Here is a 19967-nt window from a genome sequence, read left to right as displayed (position 1 = left end):
ACTAAAGGAAATTTAACAATGCCAAAATGTAGCTTTGACTGTCAGAGTGGCACTGGTTTAAAACACCTGAACCCTCACTACAAACCTCTCACTTAACAGCCATTACGGATATATATACAAAAAACTGCAGAACACAATTTCCTTGTTGTGCAGTCACACCTTCCCTTTCCTACAATAGGCAAATGAAATGATATCAATGTGGACTGGAAAGTGTCCTGCAGTATCTCTCCCTCTGAAATGCTGAGGTATTAAATTCCGTCTCACTTTCTGAAGTCTCACATCAACTTCTTTCCTCAAAGGAAGCACACGAATAGATGAGTTATATTTACAGAATTTTTATTTCAATATGTTGCAAACAATGACATCCAGATATATTGATACACAACTTTTACTGTGCGTGTATGTGCATTTGTGAGTGTATGTGTGTGTAAAGAGAGCAGTGAGACCACAGTAAGCAGAATGAAAATCCCGAGTGAGGGAGCCCTCATTGGGTTATAACAAGGCAGAGATAGCGAGCAAGAGGGCACTGGGCAATTCTCTGGGGCGACAAACACACACACAAACCTCATAAAAAGATGAGCTGACATTTTCTTTTGTAAAACACACTTTTGCTATGGGGCATGTGCCTATGCTCTCAGCAGCGTATGGATCATTAAGGTCCTGTGAGTGTCTACTAGAAAGCTTGTAGTTTTAAGAGATGACGTTGTATGACTAACCACAGTGGGTGATAAGCTTTGCCACTTCTTTCTCTGACCGTCAGAGCAGAGATGGCTGGGGGATTCTCCTGTCATAACATACAAACACACACACACAACATATGCACACATGTACACGCCCACAAAACTTTATGTGATTCAGCTAGGGAGCTGCATCCTGCTTTTATAGTATCTTCAGCTTGTTATCATTTTTTCCTGGACAGCTTCCACTTTTTCATCCTTACTTTCCTCACACCTTTTCCATCACCAACCACGCAGTGACAGACCACAACAATGGAGGCATGGAGTACAACAAAACTAAAAACCTAAACCCCTACAACAAGGGGTACCACTGGTTTCCGTGCACTGTCAGTTTACCAGAGTCTACCTGTGCCAGCACACACAGATATTTTACCCTTTGACCCGACGGGAAGTCATGACAACAGTATGCAAATTTGCAAATTTAACAGTATAGAATTTTTTGTTGGATTCACCATGCAAGGATACTTCTTTTCAGAGTGTGTTTATGTGTCAGAGATTGCGTGACATTTATTAAGCGTACCCTACATCCAGAATAATTTACACAAAAGGACAATAGTCATCTTATAAGGGCTGGACCAATGTAGGGGGAGGAGGGAAGAAGCTGGGAGAGAGGAAGGGGGTCAGGGAGAAGGTAAAGAGCCTTGGTCAACTATGGTTTGGAGTGCGAGAGTTGAGGGGATGGGCTGAGCTTAGAAGGAAGGGGGTGGTGTAGGGTGAGGCTATAGGGCTGCTTTTGGGGGTAACAGGACAGGGCAAGAGATGGAGACAGTCTCAGCGGCACTCCCAGACTTTGACTGTCTGATCGACACTGCCCGTCACCACGTAGGGAGCAGTCTTGTGGAAATCTACAAAAAAGGAAAACACGTGTTATGTTTACTACCAGAAATACTTTTCTTCAGCTCGGATTAAGGTCATACAGATGCAGAAGATGCTAAATGAATCATTAGCATCTTACCCAGAGAGGTAACAAAGTGTTCATGGGCACACAAGGTCTTCATGCAGCGTTTGTTCTTGTAGTCCCAGATCCTAATGGTTTTGTCGTCAGCACAGCTCACTATGAATCTTCCTCCAGGATGAAACAATACCCCACGCACCCAGTTGTCATGTCCCACCTAAAGACACAAGTCTGATTAACCTCCACACACCAGACTCATAATCACCAAGACAGGACTTATAGTACTCACCAGAGTCATGAGGCACATCCCAGTGCTTACATCCCACATCTTAATTGTCTTGTCTCTAGAACCAGACAGAAGGAAGGGGCCAGGTTTTCCACTTTTCTTGCTCTGAAAAACAAAGACAAGAAAAAAAGACTGTTACATCACAATATTTCCAGATTTAATATCCATCACCCAAGGCCGTATATGTTAGCACACTAAACTTAAGACAGCTACACCAAAGCATATTTTGAGTCAGTATGCCAACATTAGGGCTTATATCAACACTTTGCTATGTGTGAGCACAGCCTTAAAGAGCTGCTAGTAAGTCTGCAGTCTGAGCTATAAACATAGGTGCAGATATGTATATTCAGTGGTTAAGTACCAACCATATTTACCTCTGAGCCAGTGGCTTCCAGGACGGTGGGGTGAGCACTGTCAGGGGCCCAGGAGATACACTCTACCACATGTTCATGTTCCCGCAACTCAGCTTTGCATTCTTTTGAGGCAACCACCCAGACACGCACAGTCTGATCATTGGAGCAGCTGGCTATCAATGAGCCATCCTGATTGGGACGCACCATCCTCACCCACTCCCTATGGCCTGTAAATGTCTTCACACAATACCTGCAGATAGACATATTGTTACAGTATCAAATACCTGTTTCAGCACAAACTTTAACTAATGTTAAAAGTGAGGGTGATAATTTAAATAACTGACATCAAAGGTGAAAAGGAAAACCAAAAAAAAGTTTTGTGAGTTTAAGTATATTAAGGTAAAGCAAAGTCACTTACCCAGTAGCCACCTCCCACATCTTCATGGTCTTGTCTCTGGAGGCAGACACTATGTGATCACCATTTGGCATGATGGCTACGGATGACACATTGTGATCGTGGCCTGAACAACACAATCAAGAGTTAGCGTTACTGGTCTGAATTCATCTAAAACTCAATGCAAGTTTTCTGCATGAAAAATAAACTCTTTTCTTAGAAATAAGTTAACTTCCTAAAGACCAGCCTATGTCATTCACTCGTTGTTCATTATGCACAAAATCCAGGATTACACAGACTGAAATAAGATTGTTACATCAAGAATCAGACTGGATATAGCCAAAGTTTGTGCATTAGTTACCAATTTTGCAGGTGCTACTTTACTGTAACTGGGGTTATGTCTGTAAATGCTGCTTACCGTGCATTGTTCGGATGCATTCAAACCCCTGAAAGTCCCAAAGTTTGATGCTCATGTCAGCTGAACATGAAGCCAGCAGCTTTCCTGTCTGGTCGAAGGAGATGTCCTGCACAGAGTCTGTGTGGCCTTTGAGGGTGCGCTCAAAGTCTCCTGCTTCATAATCCCAAACCTAAAATTAAAGACAACAGTCAGCAAAGGACCGCCAACCCCAACTATCTATAATTGCAAAAAGGGACTATGATATTGATAAAAAATAAAATACGATATAACATATAATAATATTAGTTATAAGTAAATAAAACAGTGTACTTGTGCAGTTTAATCAATAGGCTTTAAGACAGGGTTTAAGAAAAGAAAAAGAGCCCAGTTGAAGGATTTTCAAAATTTCCCATGGTGCTGTGCACCGGGATTGTTGCCTCTAACAACATGAGCATCAGCCCATCTCTACATAGATGAGCAGTGACAAAGCAGAAAAAAAAGAGAGCGAGGAAGGAAGGAAAGCAGAGAGGGAGGAGGCTGAGGGAAAGTGTGTTGAAGCAGAAGCACTGAGGATAAAAAAGGGAGAGCAGCCTCAGATCTGCAGTATAGCTTTGATCTAAAGGGTCAGAGCTGCAGAGACTACGTTGTGGTGCGTTGAAATGCTCCCAGATTCTGTTTATAAATGATGCTGTGCATACATCCTTCACTGTGCTTTAGGACACAGACATTTTCAACGTGGTGCCCTCATTAGAAAACACACTAAAAAAAGATAACATCTTGTGATGAACATATAAATGCATTAATTTACTGGGGTGATGCTAATTAATTCTTGAAACGAACTGTAGCACTGTACTTTGGGGCTGCTTATGTACAGCAAGGACATCAAGCTACATGTAATACAATCTCTTTTAAACCTGTTCAATTTGTCACATGAAAGTAGTGCTTTAAACTGAATAAACATTGTGAGGGCAGTACTGTATCAGATATGGTTATCAAAGTATAAACAGAAACACACCTTTATGGTAGCATCCTCAGAAGCTGTGACCATGACAGAAAACACAGGGTGGAATATGACGCGTGTGACTGGAGCACGGTGACCACTCAGGGCATATCTCTCTGGGGGTCGGGGGATCCATTCCTTGGGATCTCTCTTCTGACCCACTGATCCTCCATGTGTCATCTCCTCCTTTGCCTCATTCAACTTTGACTCCAACTCCATCACCTGTAGTAACGCCACATCAAAATACAGGGAAGCAACAGGTTTAGAAGCTCTCAGCATATGTTTGTTCCCATTAAAAATGAATGCCATGATCAAGAATGAGCATCTATATACAAACCACTTCAGACAAACTTCAAATATGTTGCATGAATAGAGATTCTTTACCTTCTTCTGTAATCGAATAACTGAGGTCCACTTCTTTTCCAAAAGGCCTGCATACTTCTTATCTACCTCTTCGTTCTATAAAAAAAGGAAAGGACACTGAATAGAGATTCACCTTCCTTTTGGTAAATTTTTTGTGCATTCATCTTTCCTCACCATATCTAATTCTGCTTCTTTCTTGAAGGTGGAATAGGCTTCCTCGTATCCATTGGAACGAAGATAGTCAGCTATAGCCCGGTTTCTAACAGAAAAAGCAAAGAATAAAGTATTTTTTTAATTCTCAAGTGATACAATAAAACATATCAGCTCCACCTTAACACTAGTTCCTCCTTAAAAGAATAGTAACCACACCCTAACAGATGGGCACTTGGATTCAAGTTTCACAGTTCCACTTCAAATGTCAGTCAATTTGAGCATGTGCCAAAACAAATTATAACCCTTCATTGGAGAAAACAAAATGTAAGAACCGATTCACTGTGTTTTGTATTGCTATGGAAACCAGAGACTCGCCACAAAGACAGCACTGAACACTGAATGTGGACGATGGAAAGAGATGGCAACCCACAAAGACATGGAAATAAAGATTACGTACAAACTTACACTGACGAACATACACATGCATAAATGAGCAGAAAGGCTCTTTCTTTGAGATGAGGGCTAAATATTTCAAGAGTAATGGATCTAAATTTAGGCTACAGGTATTGGCTACTTCGAACGACTGATAATTGTAACCCTGAAAAGCTGTTACAGAATTTGTGCCATTTAGACTGAGGTGGATACTGGGGTGCAGCAGTTACCACTGCACAACACTGCTCACATTAACCAGCCATCTTTTTTGAATCCCTTACCCATCCCCCTCACATCTTTGCTCCTGTCATGTGGGTTATGAAATATTCACTAAGTAGCTATCAACTGAAGCACCTTCATGCTCACACCTCCTCATACTTACCTCATTGTATACAATTTATTGTTAAGGAATGCAGTTTCTCACAACATCTGCATTAACTTATTCTGGATGAACTCATTCCTGATTTCTCTCAGGAGGAGAAAACATGTGATGTACATCCCTTTCTTGTGGCTTAACTTAAAAAAAAAGCCAGCACTTGAATGAAAGCACTTCTTTTTATCAGCACTATGTGTGTGTTAGTCTGCATATCTGTTCTGGCTTGAATGTGTAATGAGCCTGCATTCCCACATATTTACATCAGGGCACTCACAGTTCATCTCTTTGTCTCTGTGACAGCACCATGGTGGCTGCCGTACTCTCCCTCTCGGGGAGGTGAAGATGAGGTGATACGGGAGGGGAAGGTCTGACTGGGAGTGTGTAGTGGAGAGGTGTCCGATCCCTCAGTGATGTTTGTCCTTTAGAGACTCAGAGGTGGCAAAAAGAGTTCCACGCAGAGGGAGGTGAATCTGGAGATACCAATGTCAACCAACTGTCAGGACGAGGATCTGCAAGTATCCACAGTAGCCCGAATCTCACTCACTCATCAGATGCGCCATCACCTAAAGAAAGAAAAAGAGTTGTGATTAAGAAAAGAAAAAAAGAAGAAAGAAGTCAAATGCTTTGGCTGAAGCAGGTACAACAAAAAACTGAAACAATGTTATCATCCCAATAAATAAGCACAGATCAACAGTACCCGATGAAAAATCAAAACACACCATGCAGCGATTGTGAAGCCAATAAGAGTATTCACTTCCTGAGCCTCAACACTGATGGCACCTGGGGCCACAATAGCACTAAGCTGCTTAAACAGCTAGACCAGACAACCTAGAGTCTGTGTGTATGCTTTCAAGTGATAGAGACCACAAGTCCTCTGTAAAGCTGACAGTGCAATGTAAAGAAGGGACTGGATGGTAGCTAAAAGGATTAACTCCAGACATGGAGAGGACTTCAACAGCACCCTGTCCTTGTCTGCTTGCATTGTTCTTGCCTGTTCCGCTGGCCAGAGTGCTTCAAGAAAATAAACAGTTAAATGATGCTTCATTGGAAATTGGTCCTAATATTTTATTTGTACACATACAGGTGAGTAATCTCTTTTAGAAGAAGCACTGCAGCTCCAGTAGACAGAAAAGCACATAACAGGCAAGCACCTGAAATAACCGAGAAAGAACTCCCCATACCTGCAAACCTGATGAGTAACTGAGCTGACAAGACAGAGAAAGTGGTTTTACCTGAACCTGAACCAAAATAGCCATTTGACCAAAGAGAACAACCTCCAAACTATTACATAACCAAGAAAATCTTTAGCTTAGCTGCCTGAGACTTGAACTTCATCAATAAATGCCTTAAAAAGACCATAAAGAGAACTGGTTTGAAGTAACTACTGACTGTATGAGACCCATTTTATAACACTAAAAAGAAGTCTAGCAAGAGTCCACCAGTTATCAGTTAAGTGGTTATCTTGGCTCAGTGCTAAAATGAGAGAAGGTGATCAAAGTCATAAATGACAGGTACAAGGTCCAGTCTATAAGTCATTATCAAAAGGAAATAATGCTGATTGCTTTGCATGAAAATACACACACATCAAAGGAAGAGGAAATCCAAAATGTTTGTAATGCCATCACTGAATATGCATTTCACTTATACAAGTCACCTCTTACGCACAGATTCAGTGTTTATTCAAGGCTATAAATTATTGAACTTAAAGGCACGGTTTAGATGTAGTAATTAAAGTTCAAGGCTGGTGAAAGAAATTAATAATACTAAAAGATGTGAAAACATTTAAGAAATCGATCTTTAATTTTCACTTATGGGGGAATTAGGTTTGTCTAATTTTTACAGGAGAACATAAAAAGCCAATATCAGACAATGATCACATAAACCAGCAAAAAATCTTCAACTAAGGCAGCCAAGTCAGTCCTACATACGGTTTGATAAATCAATATTAAACCTAATGACAAATCTTGTCACCATATTTGACTGGCTACAAGTGTCCACATGGAGATTCCATATGTAACAAGAAAATCACATTTATTTTAGCTGCCAAAGGAGAAGACCAAGAAGGAGACCAAAACATCAATCAAAAATGCAGAAGCCTCCTGTGCCTTCCTAGCTACTCATGATCACCACACCAACAAAACAACATGGATACTTCTCCTGCTCCTTCAAGAATGAGCAGGTCATAGTGGTCCAAACAGCAAAATAGACAGACTTGGCTCCCATCAGGCAACAATATCAGAATGTGATGTCAGTTGTGTCTTATCTGTCTTTTTGACTGAAGTTTTTAGTTTAAAAAGTGTGATGTATAGGTGTGACACATACTCACTCCACAAATGAACCTTGCATCATTCCCCAAAACTTGTCACTTCTTATGGGTGACCTTCAAGACAAACCCTGCCAAGTCACTGCTAGCCCAAACTAAATCGCAGCATAATGTTAACATACTAGTCAAAATTCATTATGACAATTGAAATTGAAAAGTTAGGTAGCCCACAATACTAAGATTTAATTGTGTGAAAGCTTAAAGACACAGTAACTTAGCCTTAATCAAAATGTTCTTCAGTATTATCCAAAACAACAAAATTTAAATGGAATATAAACCCCATTGATCTTTGATTTTGTATTTCCATCTGTAATATTGTGAAACATATATAATAAAAGCAATTATAACCCATATAAAACAAAATGAGTGGCAGTGCAGAGAAAATTATTCCTGATTTACACCCTTCACTGCATGTTCTACAGCATCATCTTTTGAAGATAAATATATAAGGAAAAACATGCTGAAGTAATCAGAAAACGAAAAAAGCAAACAAAATTTTACAAAACCACATGCAAGCATTTAATGCTATGCAATGATGCCTATGCAACACCAACTCGTTGGAGAATATTGGGCATGCAATTACTAAGTAAAATTTAACTTATAAGACTATTTATAGAAAAAGTAGTGTGAAGTGAAATCTAAAGAGTCCTGCTCATTGTCAGTACTGCGTACTGATCCCTTCAGTCGCCAACCTGAAGACAATTCATCAAATCTACCTTGCATAAAATACGAAAATAACCCACATTTGCTAAATACAGCTGTAATGTTTTGGGGAAAAAAACATCTGGGTTCAAAATCTGGCACGGGTGACGTCTTTTTAAGCTTCTATGGCCACAAGGGCAAAGTTGCAGCAATGGCTCAGCAACGCCCTTCCCAGCTAACATTAGCTTAGCACGATAACGTAGACGATAACAGGAGCTGTCAGTTTGAGCACATCAGATTATACCACATAAGGTTAACATACCAAAGCCACAAAGGACGTTGGTCTATGCCAATATATGTATATATAACGTTACTGAAAATAGGATGATAGTAACTCTTAACAATATATAGGGGAAGAGGATATACAACCCAAGTTTGATTAACGTTATGGGGGTGTTAGTTCACCATCCCAGTGCAAAACAACACTAGTATATCTGTTTATTTACACAGTGCATACGGTTTCAAGTACCAACACGACAAACGCTAAAAAATTATTTCAATTTTTGCATTAATGATGCATTTCCCAGTAACACCAGAACACTTCTATCCGCTTCTGAAAAATATGGCAGTAGGCTGATAGTACCAAAGTTAGCTTAGCGGGCTAACATACCACGTTAGCTCACCACCATTCAACTTCCATAAATAGGCGTAGCTAACGTTAGCCAAATGCCCAGCTGGAGCTCACAACAAGTGCCTCGTTTCCAGACATGTACTGACCGAGAAGCGCAGTATTGGGTTTAGGATCACAATCACATCCAGTAAAGACGACTACTATCACACTTACAGTTTATCTGGCCACCTAACCGCTAAATCGATCCGCTTATCTAACGCAAACTTTGCTGCTTAGCTTAGCTTAGCTTGCGGCCTCTCCGCCATTTTGAGATAGGAACGGGAAAGCGCAGACACTGCAGGCAATTCGTCGTCAAAATAACAAGTGTTTCTAAGTGACAAAACAAAAACATATAGTCGCAGAAACGCTACAAACATACCCATTGACAAATGTAGGTTCTCATATCCTCCTCCGGAGTCTCAATATGCAACAGGAAACACTGATTTTGTTGTAGTATTATGACTTTTCACATCACCCAGCACGGACGGTCAGATTTTTCTCCTCTTGGTACCACCGCAGTTGCCCGGCCCCAGCTAACGGTCGCGATTGGTTATCGGCGGCGCGCACGTTGAGGTAAGTGGTGGCGCGCAGCGTGCACATTTCACACTTTTTATTAAAGGAAGAGTACACCATAAATAAAACCTACATACACTATTTGTATTCTAAAGCGAACTGTACAATTTTACCTAAATGGGATGTACAAAATAAGATAAATCATGCTACTGCTCCATAGATAGTGAGTTAAACAACTTCCTGTAAAATGTAACAAAATCTTCAGTTGCTCGGCACTTACTATTATATGGCTATTTTATCAAATTCACAGCTTCAAGTTGTGTTTATGTTTGGGGAAATACATAAAGCACAACAGCAGTTTTCATGAGGTACCAGTTTCAGCAAGAAACCATAAAATGCTCAAGTTTACTGTATGTCTGCAGTCAACGTGGTGTTAATCAGACAGTGGATCAGTACACATCCATAAAGAATCCATGAAATTACTTTCATGTTCAGGCTCAAACAAATCATCTACACGTGTTTTGAGAAATGATAGTGGCAAAAGTGTGACACCCAGTGGACATAAAGGCAACTGAATGATGAGTATGCACTCAAGAAATGTACATATTTTATTCTTGGTGTATGTAGTTTGTAACGTAATGTGCTTTTCCATTAATCAGGCAGTATAATTGGTTATTTTATTTAGAATGCAGCAAAACAAACAGTGTAGTAAAACTGACAAATAGTTATATAGTTAAACATAACTGTCATCAAAGCTACGAAGTGCTGAGGTCATTCATGGATTCTAAGTGTTACTGCTAAAGTTAGAACATGGTTTAGATCTTGCTCCATTCACTGTTCAGTGCTAAATAAACAACAGCAGAAAACACTCCTTAAAAACAAGACGGCTGGAGCTGGGCAACCTACTTATTAATGCCAACATTTTGCTTGTTTTTCATTTGAAATGGCCCCATTGTCCACAGTCCAGGTGTCCTATTGTAGGTGTCCTGTTCAGGGTTCAGGGTTGCTGTCTGTTGTCAGCAGTCCTCGAGCCATTTATGTCCTCTAATAACCGATTTTCCAGCTCTTCCACTTTAACTTTCACCTCAGTCCTCAAGTCTGCAATTTCTTTTGCACTAAAAAGAGAAAAAAATCAGACAATTATCATTTTATACTTAGATTTGATCAGAATTAGCATTACGTTTTATTCTTCAGTGTTTACCTAAGGGGGATCAGAATGATTCCACATGTCAGGTTGAGCTGCTGGAGGATTGTAGGAAGGCTGGGTGTTGAAAACTGCACAGAAACCTCAATAAGATAAAGCATCACACAAGCAAACATATTTATGTTTGTTCACTGTTTAGAATACAAACCTTTGGAGGCGGGATACAGGCACTAGGTGTGTTGCTGTAGATGTGGTTGAGGGCTTTCTGAAGGATCACAGCCTGCTGTGTGAGCTTCTTCAGGTACTCTGAGCTTTTCTGGGTGTTGTCATGGTTCTCACCAACCTTCATATGTGAAACAATGAAGTCTGTCAGTAAAGATTTAAGGTAACACCAGCTAATATAGTATTCCAACATTTTAAAAACATACCTGACTCTTATATATGGAAAAAGCCTCCTTCTCGTGCTGCAGAGCTAACCGGAACTCTCCCTTACTCTCATACACAGTGGCGATCACATGATTACTGCACAGAAGCCAGACATGAAGAGGCAACCGTTATGAAAAGGGAATGAATGAATGGAGCCATGGCCGTGGCTTCTGATTAGAAGAATCCAAGCAAACATACCTGTGTGCATACTTCAGTGATGTGGCACCGTGGTATTTTGAGGTTAAAATTAAGGCGTTATGTAGAAACTTCAGGGAAAGCTCATATTCCATCAGTCCATGAAGTACCAGACCAAGCATACTCTAACAATGGGTGGAACAACAGGGACATTTAATGACCGATTTTCAGCACATGAACTGAACTAGCATAGGTATAAATGACAGTGGACCCTCTTTACATCCAGCAGTGCAACTTGCGGATGGTCTTCTCCAGTGACAAGCAAGGTGAGGTGTCGAGCACGGTACAGCAGCTTCAGGGACGTCAAGGGCCGTCCACCAGCAAAGCAGTACAGGGCCAGATAAGTCTGAATCATAAATAAGAAATATACTGACACATGAAGATAATTAACATACCGATATGACTGAGGATTGATGAAAGTGTAATGGAACTCACATAATCCTGTATGGTCTGTGGATGGTCTATACCTTGTACTCTCTCTGTACACATAACTGCCTTTTCCTGGTGGCTGAGAGCCTGTGAGACATACACAAGTTACTGCAAACATGGCTTGAAAGAGTGTGTGTTTTGTGGGTGACAATTCAGTTAAGTACAACATGAACATGACATGAATGAACTATAATGCATATTTACATCCACACTGTCCCCCAAGATGTAGCTGATCCGTCCCAGCAGACGCAGGCACATGCACACATCCTCATGTAGGACCCCGCATACGCTGCTGAACAGAGTCAGGGCCTGACTGATCAATTCATGGCCATCTTTAAGAAGCCCTTCAATCAAACATACAAACACTAATCACAAGCACTGCAAATACAGGAATTCATTATCCCTGTGACTACATGTAATATTGTGTTAAATGCCCTAACAAAACAGACAAACTGTATAACCTGGTGTTTTAAGTGGGGTCATGTTTGGAGTTAATTTGAATGATTCCTGATTGACAATGCAACATAATATCAACTATATAAAAACTGGTCATATTTGCCACAAATCTACTAATGGTAATAGGGGGCAATATCTGTAGTCCTAATATAGATTTAAACAGGTGCAGTTTCAGCCTTTAAAATACAAAAATCATCTCCCTGGTATAATTCTCGTACATAGAAGTGAAGTGAACAAACTCTTTAGTATTGCATTGTTTGTTTTTACTTCCTCACATACACAAGGAAGTTACATTCCATCTAAAAAGGATGTTTAAATGTAAACCACACCAAATATTTTAGTTAAGAACAAGAACAATACAACATCCGTTTTTGTTGCTGTTGCCTAGCACCAGTGTCCTACAAACGTGCACACTGGTATTATTTTACTTCCCAAGGCAATAGTATTACTAGTAACTAACTAATATGTGAAATTTTAAGATATGTTAAATTTTTGCTGAGTCTGTTCCAGGTGTAATGCAGATTAGCCACTGTGTGCTTTGAGTTTGCAGCAGCATGTTTGCCTCTCACCCTGCTGTATTGCCGCCTGTGCCTGTTGGACCAGCTGTGTGGCATCAGTTGATGTAGGTTTGAGATGGTGAACCACAGGGAACATGTTGACAACATCTTCCTCACTAAACACCGGCCTGTGTCGAGACTCAAACACATACTCCCTCAACTGTACCTAAATACAGAAAGAATTAAAAAGAGAAACAACCTGGCTTTAAAGCTATATCACTATAAAGAGAAGCAGCACAGATGTCTGACCTGTATGCCTGTCTTGATGGCAGTCTCTCTGAGTAGGGACATCCTCTGAATGCCGTGCTTTTCTATGAGTTCATCTATACTTTCACTGAACACAAAGAAGACAACAGTGTAAAATAATGCAGCTAACACCCAGTCACACACACACACATACACATACACGCACCTATCAATTGTGTAGTAATAATAATCTTGAGCTTCAGACCGAATCTTGCCCCAAAGCTCGCCAGGAGTCACTTTAGCCCACACACTGTCTGTCAACAAGGTGACTCGACTCCCATGACACCGCCGCCGGCGACTCCTGCGACGAGAGAGGAGCTCATCTGAGCAGGTGTCAGGGAGACAGGAGGAGGAACCCAAGAGGCAGTTCAAGAAGTGACTGACAGCTGCAGAGAAAGCTGCAGGTTCAACATCCTGGGAGAAAATAAAATGTACGTTAGTTGGATGCTAGAGAGTAAACTACTAATATTTGACTTAATTGGAGCACCTGTAGGTAAGTCTTGAAGATGTGTTTAACGCTTCTGATGACGATTTCACTGATAGAAATTCTCTGTGAGAAAACAGACAGACAGTTTGTGGCTTTTCTGGCATCAAAAATATGTTAGCGAAAACCTTTATTTGTTTTGACTTAAGCAATTTTAACGATTTTTAAGAAAAAACTAAAAAACCTTCTTTCTAAAATTACTGTACATGCATCATGTTGTTTTTAATGTACCTGTACGTGGCTGAGTCTCTCTCTGTCTTCCATCTTGTTCAGCTCCATGAGTACAGAACCCAGATATCGTACATTCACACCCCGCTGGTGCAGCACTGAAGTCAGGGTAGCGCCATCCATTGGCATTGCTGTATGGTCAAGACAGTCCCGCAGCTACATCAAACAAACAACACACATCTTCTGAACATTCTGCACATGATAGAGCTGAACATTATTGCTCCACACACAACTCACTACTGCTGGAATCTGATGAGACAGCAGAAAAGCTGCAGCATCCCACAACAGACGTCTCTGCTTCTGAAGATCCTTGACACTCTCAGAGGAGAAACGAACACCTGAAGGATACAGACAAAGATTTAGCCTTATAGTCTGATATTTAAAAAGAGAAAAAACTTTACGTGACGTTTCACACAAGTTTCACCTGGAGAGCAGACATCGGGATTAAAGCGGATGTCAAAGCATGAGTCGCTCACTGATCCTACAGCTTCACAAGCTTTCTGGACCACTTCTCGTCTCTGTAGTTCTACAAAAGTAAATTATGAATACATTATTAACATGCTAAATACAATCAACAAATATTCACCACTCATTCATGAGTTATATTTGCCTTCCTTAAGCACCTAATTCCTTAAGCATGTTAGTGATTAGTGTCATTCACCCATGTCAGCACTGCCTGTGGTTTCAGTCCTCAGCTCTTCGCTGTGCTCTGTGGTTTTATCCTGTTCTTCCAGCTGGCTGAGCTCGTGGGACACTATCTTCACAAAAAGCTCATACCTATAAAAACACAAGACAAGAGAAATGTAACATCTTGTCTACAAGGCTCAGTGTAAACACTCACCGATCTCATCTTCCTCACCTGTACTGGATGAAGGCCTCTATCAGCTCTGGTCTTAGGCTGGCCAGGCTGTGAGGATGTAAACGTGGGCAACCAAAGTTTTGACACTCCTTTGGTGCGTCATCCCTCATCCCTTCTGTCTTTGAGTACTGGAAGTTCAGATCCGGAGGGAAGGTGCGCAGAAGGTCTAAAATGTATGGTCGGCCATCATTACCCAGGATGCCTATGGTCCCAATGCCAGAGCAAAGCTCTATTGGGCAGTCGTTGTGGTCCAGCACCTGGTGTCGCTGGATCTTAAGTGGTTTACTGGCTTTATCCAAAAGCTGCAGAAACCTACCATACAAATTACATCTGATCAGCTGTTGATTGAGATCTAAATAAACTAAAATATAGGACTTCAAGGTTTGAATGTGTGTTTACCTTGGGTGTGTAAACACAGTTTTTCCATTATCATTAGAGCCATAGACTACACTCTGCTCCTGAGTCTTCTCCAGAATCCCAGGAACAATCGTCTGAGCAATGACACGGATGCCACGATAATCCACCACAGTTGTCCCAAGTGTGTGCAGCCCCTCAATGTCTGCAGCTGCGTAAGCCTTTGAACCAAGAACAGGCGTTTCTGTGACTGATCTTATAATGTGCCCATACAGCTGTTTATTCCTATATTTCTTACATAACCGTACAGATCTACTAAACTTTTAACCAGACCTCCATGCTCATGCTGTTATCACTGTGTACCTGTGCTCCTCTAAGGTCACAGATGGCAGCAGCGTGAGCAGCAGTATTGCCCCCTAGTGGCTGGTAGTGCGCAGACATATCAAACCCCAGGCTAAAGAAGAGGTTGTTCCACACAAACATCTGCATGTGAGGTAACTCCCCTGGATTTAATGGCATGACGTTGCCATCAATAATGGCCACAGCGCCTCGTGTAGCAGCAGCAACAAAATCACTGTAAGTCTGGAAAGACAGAAACACACTTAAGTCCCAAAACAAGACAAGTAAGATCTTAATATAAAAGCATATGTGAGTCTACTTCTGCAAATCCTAAACAGACATAGAATAGGTCTTACTTTGAATATGCTCCTCTCTCTCTGCAGGCGCTCCTGAAGCGAGCTCCTGGGGAGTTCCCTGCATCCCTGCAGCTCCTCATTCCAGTCCCGACTCTGAGGTCACAATGCACAACCAGCATCAGCATCTTTTCACTACCAGCTGTAAATGTAAAATGAAATCTTTATTTTTGTGGACAGATGCATGTGTTTTCAGCTACACTATTCATTATGAGAGATAATTAACACATTTGTGCCCTAAGGCAGCAGGACTGGGTTGTCATCTTTCTCCACCTTATTCAACAACCTTATATTGTTATAATTCTATGCATTGTTTCCCTGTTTTGTATGTGCAACCTGCCCAGCCGTGTGCTCATCCTGGCCCATGCGAGTGGTGTGTGTCTCCTCCGCTCTAACACAGTCTAGTGTGTGGTCTCCATGAGGGGCGATCCAGGTAAAGACCTGAAAAGGTGCTGCGATCCTCTCATAAGGGTGCTGCTGAACTCTAAGTCACATGACAGAAAAGAGTTTTCTTGTTGCTGTCAAGCTTCACATACTCTTTGAAATTCTGACAGGACTGCACACAGTTTGCTCACCTCTTCTTCTGCAGGGTGCTGAAGTTTTTTTTGAAAGTAGGACTGACTTGACTCAGCAGATCCACAAGAGAGTGGCAAAGGATTTTGGGAACTGCAGGTTTAGGATTGAAGTTGAAAGCAGTTGACCTAGAGGAGTGGGAGAATAACATGAGCATTTACAATTTTTTATCATCAAAAATCAATTACAATATGTAGAACATCAGGGAAATCATTGGTGCAAAATCTCAACACTCACTGGTTGAGGTAGAAACCCCGTGTAGAAGATGTAATGTTGAGTTCTTTGTCCTCCATTGTGAGGACATTGAGATACATCAGGTCCCCATGCATCTTCCTGTTTCCTGGAGGAGGATTCCAGCTGCTCATGGTCAGGACCCGCAGACACTGTAAAGGCTGCAATTCGACTCTTGTTTCACTATTACTGAACACATGTTTAAATATTAAATCAGCCATACCAACAATTATAAAAGTTAGTCTCTCACCTTCCAGTCATCTCTGACTGGCTGCAGAGGAGCAAGTGGCCGATCCTTACATCCAGGCAGAACATATTCTGGGGGGCTGCAGTCAACAGACTCCTTCTCAGATGTTCTCCTCTTCCCGCCATTTTCACTCTCTGAATATAAACAAAGAAAATATTGATGTTTCTCAGACAAAGTTAGATTAGAAAGCAGAGACATTAGAGAACGACATTACCTCTGTCTCCTCTGGTATAAAAGGTGAGGTAAGACAGTGAACTGCAATTCACCCCATTGTATGCGTCAGCAGGGTCGAGGCTCCTCAGAAGATCACGTACGTGCCTGAGGTGCAGGCGAGCATCACGCACAGAGTAACAATCTGCAGATAGACAGGTAAAGCTTAGTTTATTTTAGATAAATTATAAATGTAATGCTGTATATTGCACAGTGAGGTGAAGTTCCTTATTACCTTCTACCACCTTGATGAGTGCTCCATTCTGGATGCCTGGGATGGAGCACAGTTCTGTAAGACTATTGAGTGCCGTGCCTCCCAGGTGAAGAGAAAAACAAGTGCGATGGCAGGTAATCTCATGATCCATGAGGACCTGGTGCAGTTCTGCCACCAACATCTGGCCAGATACCTGAGCGCAAAGGAAGGACAGAGAGCTGGACAGGAGTGGCATAAAGACACAGTGAGGTGTCTTAAAGAAAATAATGACTGAAGCAGCACCTGGAGTTCAAAACTTTCAGCTCCAGGAGACTGAATTCTCACAGTGAAGCCTGTCTCTTGGAGATTCACTATGTCCTGGACGGTAAGTTGTTTAGTTTCACCATCTTCCTCTGGGATTTCCTCAGTTTGACTTAGAGGTGCTATAAAAGAACAAATATATGGCGTTACAATAAAATGTCATATATTACATTACATAACAAATCATTACATTTCAATGTAAAGGAATCTATCATTTCCCAAAATGTTTATCTAAAGAGACAATTAGAACATATATAAATAAACAAATTCACACACCTTTAACATGTGGTGATACCAGAAAGAGTCTGTCAACAAAAAACAGGGTCATTTGCTTCCTCTCAGATCCTTCTTCGTCTTCCACTTGCAGCCCTAAATCCTGCTGCAGAAGGATCTTCTTGTCAACCACTTCCTCTTCCTTACACTGAATACGCTCTGCAGTTAAAATGGACTGATCTGTGCTGTGATCATGTATGTCTGCCTTGCGTTCAGGCAGCATCACTGAGCTGCACTCTGATTCTATTCTTTGTTGCAACTTGAAGACCTGCTCTTCCTCATCAGGGTTCTCCTCTACTAACCCAGTGTTTCCTAAAGCAGTGGTCTGTTTTTTCGCCTTTTCTGGTAAATGTAACTTTGCAAAAACATCTATGTCAGAGCAGATTTCAGAGTCCATCCTCTGCTTTTGTTTCTTCAGTTTAGCGTCAGTTTTTGAGCGTGTCTTTAGTGATGGTTGTGCTTGCTCTAGTATGTCATGTTCATCTTTTGTATTTACTTCTCTCTCCACAGTCTCTTTAATGCGCTCCGGTATTTCTGTTTGTGTCTGAACCTCTGCCTGCGACTCTGTCTGAGTTTGAACCCCCATACCGATCTGTGTCTCCACTTCCGTCTGTGTCTCAACCTCAGAATAACTTCTGTCTCTTCTCTCTTGTCCTTCACCTTCTAGCTCACCCGCCCTCGCTCCTTCTGCCTCTTCCTCCTCAGACACCAACAGACACACCATTGGCTCCACCAGCGTCACTTCTCCTCCCGGGTTGCTGCTCAGGATGATGTCAGGAAAAAGGAAGTTCTCTGGTTCGAGGGCCGGGTTTGTTATGGCTAACATGTCCCCTGGCAGGCTCGGCGATTCACAATCACTGTCTTCGCTGGATAGAAGAGGGGATCTTTCCACCTCACCTTGGACTGGTGCATCCTTACAAATAAAGTAGTTTGACAGTGTGTGACAGCACTGGAAGATGTTTCCCATAGTGCCTTTGTCCATGAAACAGCAATACATCTATACAGGTGACCTGAAGGAGAAAGAAATTACAGTATTCAGGTTTTTGACTCAATTACTGGATCCAGTGAAACTCTTTCAATATTAAATGCATCATTTGTTTTAATTAGACAGCTAAGTATGAATAGAGAAAGGCTTTGTCACTGTCACGTGTGTTTGTGTGGCAAGCAGCTTAAAGCTTTAGACAGCTGATGACAGGATGATTATGAAGTGTTCCTGCAGCGGTGTCACCTTACACTGAAAAGGCCTGGAAAACCTTGGAGGCCAAATCCCGTCAGTGTAACTCTGGAACAATGTTGAATGTAAGGAAATCCTGGAAAAGAGGTAAACAGCTAGAGTGAATTTTAGAGTCTTAAAACTGCTATATAGCTACATAAAACCAGCAGAAGATCTAAAAACAACATATTTTTATATGTAAGTAACCCACCTTATTTAAACTCATGACAACACAAAAGTGCAGCAGAAAAATGTGAGCAAATAGTCGAACAGAAAAAAAAACTAAAAATACTATGTAAAAATGTGAGTCCTACCAGCCAGCGTGGAAACAGTCTGTCAGTCATCTTCTCCACCTTCTTCTGCTTTTGATCCTGCTGAAATCACACAGCTAAGTTTCCCCGGGTGTCTTCAGGAGCTCACCTGTCTTTGCTGAAAAACCACGCTACACAAACTATGTGTCAGCATGTGCGTGTGTGAGTCTGCCCTTCATGGGTGTAGAGGAACAGTGACAGAGCCTGCAGGCCCTCTCCTCACTCACATAGTACCCGTCCAGGCCCAGAAGAGGGCAACCTTTCAGCAGCTTGTGATGTAACTTCCTGTATTCAGACTGGTCCAAGCATTCTCTCTATCAACCTTGAGCATGTGCAGATGGTGTATAAATAGAAGCAGCAGTAGCAGCATGAAGTCTGCCACCTGTGAAAAACTACACAATGCATGACACAACACAACCACCTCCTCCTCCTCAAATACAGAAAAGTGCTGCAAACAAACCTCGCCGCTTTGCGTCACACACTTTTTGGCATGAGCTGGAAAGCAGCTCTCTGGTTGCCATGGCAGCACTGCAGGGAGACTATTGACATTCTGAGCACGGTCACCAAGACAACTGTGGGAACATTCTAGAGAATGGGACATTTGCTAGGAGACATCTTGCGGGATCCACTGGTAATTTAGTAGTTTGAAGGTTTGTCTTTGATTGCACTGCAATATTTTTAGGTCCACTAATGTTGCAGTGGGGCTCTCACAGCATGTCAATTCCTAAATTTCAGTGAGACTGTGTCATCACAATCCTGCATGCCTTTTCAGAACTTTCCTAACTCTATTT

At 41.6% G+C, this 19967-nt stretch overlaps 2 protein-coding genes across 2 annotated transcripts; both read right to left on the bottom strand.

Annotated features, from left to right (window-relative positions):
• Positions 1-319: 319 nt before the first annotated feature.
• LOC114446397 (lissencephaly-1 homolog B) lies at positions 320-9578 on the bottom strand. The gene is made up of 11 exons (XM_028422029.1): positions 9401-9578; positions 5661-5949; positions 4600-4684; positions 4447-4521; positions 4078-4284; positions 3084-3252; positions 2690-2792; positions 2293-2521; positions 1922-2023; positions 1693-1849; positions 320-1582 (listed from the first exon to the last, which is right to left on the bottom strand). Exons 2-11 carry the CDS (start codon positions 5690-5692, stop codon positions 1509-1511), a joined length of 1233 nt encoding a protein of 410 aa, XP_028277830.1. The 5' UTR covers positions 5693-5949; positions 9401-9578; the 3' UTR covers positions 320-1508.
• Positions 9579-10531: 953 nt separating this feature from the next.
• On the bottom strand, positions 10532-18933 carry LOC114446481 (clustered mitochondria protein homolog). Its single transcript, XM_028422125.1, has 29 exons — positions 18886-18933; positions 17656-18662; positions 17362-17501; positions 17101-17272; positions 16870-17010; positions 16659-16789; positions 16415-16569; positions 16180-16305; positions 15941-16088; positions 15608-15700; positions 15276-15494; positions 14958-15133; positions 14559-14870; positions 14361-14476; positions 14124-14225; positions 13937-14037; positions 13703-13855; positions 13475-13537; positions 13154-13401; positions 12991-13075; positions 12754-12907; positions 11933-12072; positions 11735-11815; positions 11520-11645; positions 11303-11424; positions 11107-11200; positions 10887-11021; positions 10736-10809; positions 10532-10649 (listed from the first exon to the last, which is right to left on the bottom strand). The coding sequence occupies exons 2-29, from the start codon at positions 18647-18649 to the stop codon at positions 10532-10534; spliced, it is 4719 nt and encodes a 1572-aa protein (XP_028277926.1). The 5' UTR covers positions 18650-18662; positions 18886-18933.
• Between the last annotated feature and the right edge of the window lie 1034 nt (positions 18934-19967).

The sequence above is a fragment of the Parambassis ranga genome, chromosome 14 (assembly GCF_900634625.1).
Source record: "Parambassis ranga chromosome 14, fParRan2.1, whole genome shotgun sequence".
NCBI classification, from domain to species: domain Eukaryota; kingdom Metazoa; phylum Chordata; class Actinopteri; family Ambassidae; genus Parambassis; species Parambassis ranga.
Note: the sequence above shows the minus strand (reverse complement) of the source record. Positions and strands in the feature narration are given on the sequence as shown.

Excerpts from the sequence above, each read along its gene's own strand:
- LOC114446481 (XM_028422125.1), bottom strand. The coding sequence starts at position 18,649 with ATGTATTGCTGTTTCATGGACAAAGGCACTATGGGAAACATCTTCCAG. Across the intron at positions 14,038-14,123 it reads TCCCGATGTCTGCTCTCCAG|GTGTTCGTTTCTCCTCTGAG; the intron begins GTGAAACTTGTG and ends TGTATCCTTCAG. Across the intron at positions 13,076-13,153 it reads TATTACTACACAATTGATAG|TGAAAGTATAGATGAACTCA; the intron begins GTGCGTGTATGT and ends CTTTGTGTTCAG.
- LOC114446397 (XM_028422029.1), bottom strand. The coding sequence starts at position 5,692 with ATGGTGCTGTCACAGAGACAAAGAGATGAACT. Across the intron at positions 4,285-4,446 it reads TTATTCGATTACAGAAGAAG|GTGATGGAGTTGGAGTCAAA; the intron begins GTAAAGAATCTC and ends GCGTTACTACAG. Across the intron at positions 1,583-1,692 it reads ACACTTTGTTACCTCTCTGG|ATTTCCACAAGACTGCTCCC; the intron begins GTAAGATGCTAA and ends CCTTTTTTGTAG.